We start from the raw sequence: 13,316 nt of genomic DNA on the forward strand, positions 1-13,316 counted from the left end.
AGACACTCATTATATTTCCTTCGAATACGAAACGCTGAAAATGATCTAGATATTAATCTGGATAAAAGCTATTTCTCTCGCCGAGAGAATTTCTCGACGTCGTTTTTAGGATCTAAAAATCGATATACACGAATAAGTGACAGATATAAATAATACCTCACGTGCGAAAACGATTAACGAGTAGGTAACTTCAAAATAGATCATCGTACAATTTAAAACGGATAAAAGATATAAAAGATCTAGAGATCGCGGAAAAAAAAACTCCAGGTTACGATATATCTCGATAGCTTCTTATATGCGATATCATTTTCGCTTATCGCGAGACCTAGTGAGATAAATAAGGAAAAGAGGAAAGAAGTCTTTCTATAGGAATATCTAAAAGAAATGGATTGTTATCCGATAATTAATTCTGGCATAATATCAGGAATAGAATTTTATGACGTTTCTCGAATTTTTATTAATATTTATATATTTTATATTATATATATTATTATTAATATTTATATGTTATTCTTATTATTTATATTTTGTATAAATTTATATATAATTTTTATATATAATTTTATTAGTGCTTGATTTTGGAGATGATTCTACACAGAGAGAATTCTCTCTTAAAATTTATTATGAAAATCATGATAATCGTGGGACAATATGGTGTGGAAAGAATTTTATGAGAATATCTCTGATTAATATTTATCACAATAAAAAATAATAACATATTTTATATTAATCAGAGAAATTCTCAAATTCTTTCCATACCATATTGTCTCACGATTCTCATGATTTTCAGGGTAAATTCTAAGAGAAAATTCTCTGTGTACATATACTTCTACTCTCTCTACCTCTATCTTCTTTTTCATTGAAATTTTATTGAATTTATTTGCTCCGACTTTACTAAAAAAATCACTTTCTATATAAAAATTCTACAAGGAAATTAGTCTCGCTGTTAAATCTCGTGCTAAATATCATAGAGATACACTTTTTTATTCTCTCTTTCTTTTTTTCATCTTTTCATTCAAATATTATCAAACTCTGCTCCAATTTTAACCTAAAAAATGGACGAAGACACTGCTGACTCCGTCACGATCCATATAGCATAAATACGCGCCTTTAGGCGGGACGACGCGATCCCGCCGCTCTACGTCACTAACGTCACGCTGGAGCAGCAAAACGCCGGTCGTTTTTTTCTTTCAGCGCTGACAGCATCGCTCCATCTTCGTTCGACATTCGACGTGAAACGAAGACAGAACAATGCTTATAGAAAACGAACGCAACCGCAGGCGGGAGCATCGCGTCGTCCGCGTCGTCGTCGTGGTGCTGCGTCCTAGTGGGGCAGCGTGCCGCGACTCGCCGCGAGAGGGTGTCGGCGCGCGAGCAAGAGGCAGGTCAGGGCTGGGGCTCAGTCAGTCAGTTCGCGCGCAGCGGATCGGATGTGTTCCGCTCCTCTTCGCTCCCCCTTCTCCTCTATCTCTCTCGCTCGCTCGCTGGCGCGCGCCTGCGCACTCGCTGCGCGTCCGTTGCTGCTGCGCGCGTCGCGCCGCATTTTCGCATCGCATCGCATCGCACCGCATCGCGTCGCCCGTCGTCACCCGCAGAAGACACCCGTCCTCGCTCTCACAGGGGGCCTCTCCCGCGTTCTTCCTCACCCGCGCTCCGCCGAGGAGGAGAGGTGGCCGCGCGGTCCGAAATCTTCGTTCCGGTGCCCCGCGTCCCCCCTGGTGCGTAGGGACGCACGTATAGGATTATTATTGTACATCTTTGTCGCTTCGCGCCGGCGGAGCGCGGCCGAATTTTATTCGCGAGTGCGTCGGTTGATTGGTTGGACGGACGCGCGCGCTTACATAATTATTATCCGTCCTCCGTCCGGTGTGCATTAGAGCGGCGCGTGACGTGACGCGACGCGGGAAGAGACGGCGTCCCTCCTCCCGACGATTCTACTAGTCTTCTTCGTGTGGTTCTTCGGGTATGTACGCACACATATGCAGGAAGATGTGTACGTGAGCGCGCGCACATATATATATATAACACGCATACTTATGTACAAGGGAGTCTCCCTCCTCTGCCCCCCTTTTCATCGCGTCCCACTTCCTCTATCTCTCTCGCTCTTTCTCTCTTCTCTCTCTCTCTCTCTCTCTCTCTCTCTCTCTCTCTCTCTCTCTCTCTCTCTCTCTCTCTCTCACTTTTGCTAGCTAACAACTCCCACCGTACGCCTGCATATCCCTTACTTTCTCGCTCCTTCCCCCCTTCCTCTCCCGCCCCTTCCACACTCTACAGCTTGGTCGATTCACGAATCCGCCGGGCCACTCTTCCCCGGGCATCTTCAAAATAAGGCCAAAAGGTTACGTTCCTCGGGAACTTTGAAAATTCCAATTCTCTCTCCCTTTTCCTTTCTCTCCCGCGCGTTCCCGTTTCTGTTTTTATTGTTGTCTCTCTGTTGACGACGACGTCGCGCGGCGTCGTTGTTTAATAAATGCGACACGACCATCAAACGCGATCGAAACGTCGACGCGTTTCGTAAACACTAGGCGAATACGCGGAAAATTTTTTTTCCTCCCCCCACCCCTTTTTCGTGACTCGACGTGAATGAACGAGCGCGTAACTCTTGTCGGACGTTGTCGCGGGGCTTTTGACGTATGAATTCCCCGCAGCGGCGCTCAATGAAATTCGATATCGTACGGTGTCATTGCACGACCGTGTGATAATATATATAATATATATATATATATATATATATATATATATATATATGTATACTTATACTAAATATTTTTTAATATATTATAATATATAAATTAATAAATACTTTTATTGGCTGTTTTTATTCGAATTTCTTGAAATTGAAAGAATTAAATCTGAAAAGTACTGAGAATTATAGATTATCGAGTACATGTGACATTGAAGTGTTTAGATTAGCATCATGAAATAGAGCAAAGTATATATATATATATACTAGTTGTACAATTACCAACACACGACACATTTGTAAAGCGCCAACATTATAGCGTTTTATTTTCAAACGCGCCAATATAATTTTTGCAATACAATTTGTTACTTATACGTATACACTTTTGTATCTTTGATTTTTGCCCGCTACGATTCTGTTTTATCCTTATTATACTTGCCTTTGTTTGTTTGTTTCTCACACACAGGTCTGGCATCAAATACATATATATTGCACATTTATTTTCTATTTATTTTGAGACTGCTTAGAGAGAGAAAGAGAGAGAGATGAGAGCGTTCGAAAGCGCAGGCTGGCCTACGAACGTGTCGGCGTTGCCGTACGGGGAAGACGTAGTAATGAATTTGTTTATATTTTTTGTATTTGCCGATGATCCCGTCGACGGTTGTTTCAATGGCCGGGTACCAGTTGGAGTATACAACAACAACAATCACAAGCCCAGCTGCTGGTGGTCGCGCAACATCAGCAGCAGCTACAGCAGCAGCAGCAGAAACTACGTCAGCTGCAGCGAAATCGGATCGTCTCGTCGAATCAGACATCATCTTTGGGAGAAGGTGACCTACAACAGTGCCGCAAAATGACCGACCAGCGAGAGCAGCAGCAGCAACAGCCGCAATCTCAAGCTCAGCAGCAACAGCAGCAGCAACAACAAACCAAAAGCCATGATGAACCTAGAACTAATCTGATCATCAATTACCTTCCGCAAAACATGAATGAGAAGGAGCTGTACAGTCTGTTCGTGACGATTGGTCCGGTCGAGTCCTGTCGAGTCATGAAGGACTACAAGGTAGTAGTTGTATCGAAGCATGGTTTTGTATTATAGAACTTACATGATGCGAATTTTTAATGTACAATACTAATTGTAACATTTTTTTTATAGACTGGTTACAGTTACGGCTTTGGTTTTGTAAACTACGCGAAAGCCGAGGATGCCGCGACGGCGATAAATACGTTAAACGGACTTCAAGTGCAAAACAAACGTCTGAAAGTCTCGTTCGCGCGGCCTTCTGGAGAAGAAATTAAGGAAACTAATCTCTACGTTACGAATTTACCAAGGTGAAACTTCACTTTTTCCGCGAAATTAATCACAATAATACAGAAAATTTATTGTACTGAAAGAAGACATCGTTTCTCGTTGCAGAAATATAACGGAAAGTCAGATCGACGAAATTTTCAGCAAATTCGGCAACATTGTGCAGAAGAATATATTGAAGGACAAACTGACCGGTTTACCGAGAGGAGTAGCGTTTGTGAGGTGAGTAAAGATGATTATTTTTCTATGATTAATATCGATCCTTCCATCTTTTAAATGTTAATAAGATTTATGTTTACACAGCAATTTATATTCATAAATACCGAATTCATAATACGCATGCTAAAGAGAGGACAAATAGTTTCATGAGTAATAAATTTTTATGAAACTTTACACAACCATATATATATATATTTGTCAAGTATGCGTATAAATAATATGCGGTATTGCAAATTGGAACAAGTTCAAAACAGCTGTTCGCGGCAATCATATACTATATCGTTACACAACGTGGTACATGTATCCGCGCGAGCGTATTTATTTTACGAATGTTTCCTGCCAAAGTATTTTTGTACATCTCCTGGTTTCAATTGCATAATTCTGATACGCTCCCTTTAGTTTGACCTAGATAAAACATACGGATAAACTAAAGATATACATATATATATTCTATAATTGTGGGAAATGTATGATTCTCGCGCGAAATAGAGCTGTTGTAGTTTATGCCAACAATAGAAAGATTAACGGTGCTTCAATATTTTTAGAGAAAGAGAAAGAGCTCTTAAGAAATTTTTATATATTTCAATTAAATTATTCTTGACGAATAATGGAAATTGATACACTTCTAAAACTCTTTAACGATGCATTTGACATCATCATTTGACGTTTTCCTATTTTGCAGATTCGATAAAAGGGAGGAAGCTCAGGAGGCCATCACGCAGCTTCACGGTACAATACCGGATGGTGGATCGGAGCCGCTTAGCGTAAAAATCGCGGAGGAACACGGGAAACAAAAGGCGGCGTATTACGCGGGCTGGCAAGCCGGATACAATCAAAGCCGCGGTAAGTAATTTTACACATACACATTGCGCGAGACCAGCTGCTCATTAATAGACTTTATCTCGTTACCTGGCAGTGGTAATCGATAAACATACGCATTGTTCTCTTTCGTTAGAGTTCAAAACTCTCTCAGGAAAAGAGGTGATAAAAGAGCGGAATTAGCGCTGCCAGGCCGAGTTTGCATTTTTTTGCTTTCAACTGAATTCTATGCTAAAATATATAGTTGAAATGACTTGCATCTCATTTTTTTTATCGTAATACTGTAATACGATTACTGTAATACGTCTAGTTTACATAGGAGAGCACTAATTTCACACTCGATGTTTACTTGCGATGTTTATTTCCATGTTTTGATCGAAAGATTTATTATACTTTATATTCTATTTGCCTGTGATGTGTCTTTAGATCGAATACGGCTCTGCGTATTCGATCTACCTCGTATCTCGATATTTCTCAGAGATTTGGTAGAGTAGATTTTTCTTTCTTATATACGGCGCAGAATGCTTTCTTTTTGTCGCGACAAAGTCGTTTGTATCTTCGCGTTACAAAACGTTTTGCACTACGCAGCATTTTTTCCCTCGTTTAGATAAGAATCTTTATTTTTATCGTACGTAGATGGACGAATACGATTGACACTTTTTAGCATAAGTTGCTATTCATAGATACACACATCGTAGGTTTTTCTTTTTTGTTTCTTTTGTCATGCTATTTGTCTAACGTTGAAATGTTTTGTCAGATAAGATGGCTGCATCTAAATCAGACCACCACGACTTAACGCACTAAGCACCTTTTGTGTACACAGAGAAACCGAAAGGGTGTTTATATTCTGACACGTGTTACACACACACACGACCACGTTAAAGCGCGGAGAGAGATCTCCGCGAAAAACGACTGGAGACACGGTTCCTCGCTCTCGTGTCTCTTTACTCCTCTATCTTCGCGCGCGTGCCCTATTTTCTTTCCACTTTCTCAAAGTCGTGCGCATGACTCGATGTGAAAGAAAAGAGACACCGCTTGGCTCTCGAGCGGTTCTCGTAGAAAAAAAATTTAAAAAATTAAGGAAAACTGAACACAGAAAGAACAAAGAAAAGGACTCGCTCTCTATATATACTATATCTGCGATCGAGCAAGCAAGAATGCAGTGTTGTGACATACAAGAGTCTTGTGTGTGATCTGGTGACGATACGTGAGGTACGGCGTTTTCTGTGCGGTATATAAACACCTCACCCGGGAGAGACACAGCTCGTTGCCGCACGGAGAAAAGAAAAAAAGAAATTGTTCATATATATATATAGAAACTTTGAGTTTTTTGAATGCTGGTTTAGCTGGACCGATTGATTAACTTAACCGATTTCGCCTACCTTCTGTTCTTTTCTTAGCTCTGCTGCTATTGTTCGTTTTTTCGCTTGTTACTTTGTTGTTAAGAGTAATTCTACTACTGTTGCCCATGTTACAATGTTATCGAGCACACAGTAGCTTCGCGTCCGCCGATATTGATATCATGTTTCATATATATGGCTGATGCTCTTTGTGCTTTAGCGTGACTAAGGCATTGTTTAAATTCTCTGTACGAGATACATTTTGTTATATTATTTCCTATGAAATATATACTTTGTTTTCACAAACTTCACGTAACTCTCTTTCTCTCTCTCTCTCTCTCTCTCTCTCTCTCTCTTTCTCTCTCTTTCTCTTTTTCTCTCTTTCTCTTCCAATCCTATCTCATTTTCAAGCAAATCCAGAGCGAGTTAGGCAGTTTTATAAATTATGCGCGTTTTTTAATTATTATGTTACGGTTGTTTAAAGAAATGTATGTATTAAGTTGACTTAAGTTAAAATTTTAGATTTTTATGTTGCAAAAATTAATTTAGTTTTAATCCTTTATTTGAAAATTAATTATTAAATCGAGATAAAAAAAAAAGATATGCGAAGATATATCTCGCGCAATTGTCTCTAGCGACTTGGCTGTGATTTTATTATTGCGTCTATGCTTTAGTAAGGAATCCAAGTGCATGATGCTCTGTACCATTTAATAATCGAAAGCCGTTGTAATGACGCGGCCGCGCGTAAACGATGAAACTTGTGTGTGAGAGAGACCTAATCAATGACGTTTTCATTTCTATGCTTGCCTTGACTCGTGAAGGAGAGCGTCTGTATCCGGCGAGGAATAAATATCAGCGCTATGCTCATTATCTTTATTAAATAGCGAGCGATGTTATCGTTGTTGTGTCGCCGTGTCGTTGAGCGTTCCACATTATATATACCTTACAGTTGTTGTAATTAAACGAGGATCCACAATCGACAAGAAGGTTCGTGGAACCTGGCGAGATTACACAACTGTGTATTATTACGTCGTAATGTGTTCTCCACCCGCAGATGTAACTTGTAAAATTGCGCGAGGAACGTTCGCCGCTCGGCGATCCATGTGATAAGAGCAATCTTTTAGCAAATTGTTCGCCGAATCGTTGGTTACTTGTATAAATAAATTGTATCGATTCTCGACATTAATTGTATAGCGCCTCTCTTGTAATTAGGACAAAGGGTAATTTCCAAATTGAATCTCGATTTTTTGGTATCGAGATATATTTCAAATTCGGAGGATATATAATATATAATTTTGTGCACCGGATAAAAATATCGACGAAGGCGATCTTGATGCGGCGAATTATTTCCTCAATTAATTCTTTATCAGCGAAACAGAAATTATATACTTATTTCAGAAGCACTAGCTTATTTTGTAAAAAAAATGACAGAAATTATTTTATAAATATACCTTTTTTGTGAAGCTTATATTCGTAAGGCGGAGAAGTTTGAAAAAAGAGATGCGCGGATATAAAATTGCGTTGAATATAACATCGATAAAAGTCTTTGATATAACTCGCGGACAGTGATTATATCGAAAGTTATATAATACCGACTATACCGCAATATATGATTTTTGCTCAAAATGATCGTAAATTAATCGCAATTATTCGCAGCGAGCCTAAGAAGTTTTACAATTGTATATAAGTCTGTTTTGTAATTTTAAGTCATTGCGATTTTTGTTATTCCGAACACACGATATAGAATCATTGTCGATATATTATATAATGAACGTATAATCTTTAATAGATTTCGACGATACATTTTCTTCGAGATCCTTTTTTGGATTAGTAGATACATGCGATTTTTCGTGCAACGTGAATATACGAAAAAATACGATCAATCGATCCGACAGGATTGGTTTCAAAGATCTAGCGAATAAAAGATATCGGAGAAGATTTCATCTCTCTGTGTGCTACGTAGATAGATAGATATTAATTCTCGACATAATGACAAAAATAATGACACTTTATCCGCGGCAGATCTTGTTAGCAATTACGTATAGCTGCTGCAGTCTGTAAAACAAAAAAAAGCTACAGATCAAATGAATATTTAACAAACATCCTTTCTCGTAGTAGGAATCGCGATATTTTTAGAATTATTCTGTAGTTCGGAGAAAAAAATACCATATACACAATGCTTCCGCAAGCTGAGGATGCATTCGATTATATGTTCTCGGTGGCAATTGAATAAGAAAAAAATGTGAAACAGATAAATTAATGTAAAATATTTAAGGCAATCGATTTAGCTATGTATCTCAAATTTTTGAAGAAGTTTATATTTAAAGGAAAAATCTGGAAACATTTTTATCTAGTAAAGAAATCTAATTTGATCGTAAGTGTATATTTCCGGAATTTTTTTTTCTAAAAATATTTTTGATTATTTTTTGTATTCTGATTTCTGATATATTACTTTTATATGGTAATAAAATTTTGTCCGGAAAACTAGGCACAACGCGCCGTGAAAGGACAATTAAATTGATGCCGAAGGATTATAAATAGCTAAATCGATTTTTTTTTCCAAAACTCGCGAGTGAGCGCGCTCACTATATCTGCATTTCGATATCGTATACCAATCGCCGGATATAAAAGCACCGATGGAATACCTTTTCCATTTCTTTCTGTCTGCGACGCGTTACGCCACCGAGTGCATTCGTTCAATACCAGTAGTTAGTTTAATGATACACGTGTTGAAAGATATAGAACGAGATATTCGCTCGTTTTTTCGTAGAGAGTAGAACCCCTGTCGTCCTCCTATCGTCTCGCGTAAACTCTATCGCGGTAGCGAGTAACGATTCTCACTGTTATTACAATCTTCATCTCTCTGGAATCCCGAACGACGCTTTAAAAGACCGACCGATCCGGTGGCCAGAGAGAGCCAACAAAGAGGTGGATACTAAGAGCTAGTAAATAATTTGTATGTCCTTGGACCTTGACAATCGTCCATCCTTCGTGGATTTATCGCACCACCTTGCCACAATTGCTTGCGAAGGAAGAAAATGGGACGCGATCACACTCTGGGCGTAACGATTTGACAGTTTTGTCACCAGAATTCTATAATTCAAGATAATTTCTCTTCCAATAATGCATGATTTTTTTTGTCGTTAGCTTTGTAAATTAAAATCTTTAACGAAAAACGTGATAATAATATATAGTTTTTAATTGTTATATATTTATAAATTAAAATTGTTATTTGACGCGTGTGTATATGTTATATGTTAAGGAATCTCTATTAGCGGATAGTAGCAGAAAATGCTGCCTGAAGAACTATGATGTTAATTTAACCTTGTCATAGATGATACGATTTAACTTAAGGCAGCATTATAATTTTCATTATACGTAGAGTAGAATATTAATCGATTCTCGTATCTGATCGCGCCCCATTTTTTCCGTCACCGTAGATCGCGCTTATGAGAAGGAGAGTGCGTTTTCACCCTTAACTGGTGTTCATCCTTTTGTTAACGTATATTTCATACGCATACAACATATTTATTGTGTAAAAGTTAATCGTACAATAACTGCTAGAATTTTAATTACGGAATTCTTCAAGGACTCTTCAAGAGACTGCTAAAACGTGTAAAAATATATATACATCGTATATATGGAATGTTCCAAAGTCGTAGGTGACGTCACCAGTTAGGGATGAAATCCTAAAAAACGCGTAGCGTGATCGAGGATGCGATCCACCTTGCTCAACGTAAGATTTAGGTGCTTCTTCGTAAGGGTGAACTTCGCGAAGTCGAAACTTTTAGGAATTTAATATTGCGAATGCGCCGGACGTTTGACCCGCTTCGGCTGCTGACCGATCGATCGTCGGGGAGTTGCGAGCGATGAACTACATTTTTAAACGCCGATGCGTTTGCGGGTACGTTTACGTAGTAAAGTATCAAGTATCGCACGAGGCCAGAAATTGAAAAATATGTGTATAGATCGTCTCAATTTTCTCTCGTAGCAAAGAAAACATTTTTTTACTTTTTTTTTCCAACTTTGTATAATTTTTCTTTTATTCTCAACGCTTTGGTAATAATTTAACAAATGCATATTGATTTAATAATATTACGTGACACATCTGTGTTGAGATAAAATAAGTTATTGGCATTATAAATATTCGATGTTTAATTTATCGAGAGAATCTTCAAGTTTTATTATTAAGAACTACGAGATTTGTGAATATATGATTTAATACTCTTCCGACGATCGATCGATCAACGAATCGATACGTAATATGTTGCACAGCACGATCGCTGCTATAGATGATAAGAAGATCGTTTAAACGTTGAAAATTTAATCAGTAAGTTAGATAAATTAATGTAAGGTATCTTTCGATTCACCACCATGAGAAAAACTTCCGTCGTCTTTTCGTTTCTCCAATCCCGAGAACAATCTACAATCTATACAATTAAATGTCTAAATTAACAAAAATTTTTTAATCGGGAAAAATGTATTGCAATAATATTTGATATAAAGGAAAATTATTTTCTATTGATAAAAAAGAATCACGAATAGCTATAATATTAATAATTTACAAATCAAAGATTGTAAGTATTATACGTAAGTATTAACGATACAAGAGATTCGTGATTTTCCTTCGTGTAAATTTGCGATTAGATAAAATGCGACGTAAGCGCGACTCGACATCGTAATCGAAAGATGCGACTGTAAATAGATTTAAATTGTTAAGTAGTAAATTGTAAGGTTTAACGGATCGAAGTATGTGCGAAATGATAAATCCCGAAGTCCAGTAGTGCTAACGATGGCTGTGATAAGAATAAGAAAAAAAACTAACGAGAATGCAAAAGAGAAAAAACAAAACATACTAGCGAAACGAGCGAATTAACGAAAAAAACTTATCTTATTAATCTCTTTTAATTTAATTTTTAAATTTAAGATTTAAATTAATTTCATATGTATTAACATTTCAGTGACACATGTATACGACATGTCGGCCAACACATCCCAAGATGGTTACATCTAACAGCGAACTATAGTACAATAAAACAACGTGGCTTCTTTCTGTGATTTTTTTTTCTTTTTTTAATCGGTACAGAACGTTAAATTAATAAACAATACACGGGGTGTTTAAAATTCTCGCATTTCTGTTGATTACAAGACGAATATGAAATATAATTCACGCAAACTTTCTAATTTTCAATACATTAATTATTTTTGTATTTTGTATCAATAATAATTTATTGTAAATTAAGTTTCTCAAACATATATATATATATATAAAAAAAGATTTCATTCTGGAAAATTAAATTAGTAAAATAAAATATATAATTTGTTCACAAATACATTTACACAAATATTTTAATTCAACCTTTTATTTTTTTAGTGTTAAATAATTCCGCGGAGTTAACTTTTAGTATTTATTATTTATTAATTTTGTCTGATTATTTATTATATCTAATTATTTATTAATTATCTCTGATCGAAAGAAAAAGCGACAGTTTGCTCGAGACACCCCGTTCTCTCGAGAGGAGAAATTCGTCCTCTTCGACCTCGGTTGAGAACGCTCGCGACATTCTTGATGATATATCCATCGTATTTTTCTCTTGTTCACTATAAAATTAAAAAATATATATATATGTATATATATTATATATATATTATATATACATATATATATATATAGTCTACGCGCAAAAAATATCTGAATTAGCGAGAATTAATCGTCTTTAGGCGAATCTAGTATCAGATTAAGGACAATGTTTACAGCAACGCGACACAAACACACATACACATATACACACATTACGTACGTAGCGATAGAGAGAGATACACGCAAAAACTATGACACATTATAGCAGTTATAAATCAATGTTCGTATTTCGTTGTACGGATATTTGTATTTAAACGTGTTGAGCATTAAATGTGAATTATTGTATCGATCGACGCTTTTTGTGCTGATGATATGATTGACGAATGATGATCCCTCGCGCGCGACGTGAGAAATTGAATTTAGATACGAATATATAAATAATGCAGGCAGAGGATAAATTTTAAATTTATCAAATATACGAGAGAAAATCGCGGCCCTCTCTGTGATACTTTTATACGCATTCGTTTTCCACGGGAATTTTACGCCATTAAAATTAAGTGTTGAAAATCAGGTGTTGCACAAACGTCGTGAAAATATTCTACGAATATATATTTTTTTTTCTTTTTTCTTTTGTACCATTTTTATACACTCTTGACAATCGGGCAAGTTATTATAAAGTATATAATGAAGCTTTCTTCGTATAAAAAAAAAAGAAAGGAAAGAAATCATCAGGACAAAAAGTACACTCCGGAGGATTGACGTTTCGAGAGAGAGAGAGAGAGAGAGAGAAAAAAAAGAAACGTATCGTTAATGATCCTCTGGAGATCTTTCTTAATCAGCATCTTACATCTTTCCTATTCTCGTTACCGCAGCCGCGAGTTTCCTTGCTGCGGTCGCTCGTTAAATTTGATTAAAATACTAGAAACATATACCACGTCTAAGTCATTCGCACGACCCTCTTTTTTTCTACTGAATGACGCTTCTCCTTCGTTTTTCTCTAACACTTGCCTCAAAAATTGAAACAAAAATGTATAAATACATACATTTAAAATGATATTTATCTAAAAAACGAAAGAAAAGATATATATAATTAAATTATATATATAATTATATATATAATTAAATTATGTATAATTAAATGGTAAATTTTTAGCTTATATAAAATCACAGCGAAGAGATCAAACGAGATATAGACGCAACAGCTGACCTAACAATAAGATCAATCTTTAAATCCTAGAGAAAGAGAGACCTCGTGAAACCACGTGAAACGTCAAGTATAAGTAGATTTGAGAAAATATTCCATGGGGGCTGCAAAAAACCCGATCTACGTTAGAGAAAAAGTACTCTGCGTTGATACCACTGCTT

The 13,316-nt window shown here is 36.8% G+C and overlaps 1 protein-coding gene across 1 annotated transcript; it reads left to right on the forward strand.

Moving 5' to 3' along the window:
• Positions 1-912: 912 nt before the first annotated feature.
• Positions 913-13,291, forward strand: LOC145946320 (sex-lethal homolog). Its single transcript, XM_083055884.1, is given in 7 exon segments — positions 913-1,963; positions 3,150-3,355; positions 3,357-3,746; positions 3,840-4,015; positions 4,101-4,214; positions 4,894-5,054; positions 11,332-13,291. Coding segments are annotated over 6 exon segments (921 nt in total). The 5' UTR covers positions 913-1,963; positions 3,150-3,328; the 3' UTR covers positions 11,385-13,291.
• Positions 13,292-13,316: the final 25 nt, after the last annotated feature.

The sequence above is a fragment of the Prenolepis imparis genome, unplaced genomic scaffold (assembly GCF_030444845.1).
Source record: "Prenolepis imparis isolate NDT839.2.m4 unplaced genomic scaffold, iyPreImpa1.0 SCAF_15, whole genome shotgun sequence".
NCBI classification, from domain to species: domain Eukaryota; kingdom Metazoa; phylum Arthropoda; class Insecta; order Hymenoptera; family Formicidae; genus Prenolepis; species Prenolepis imparis.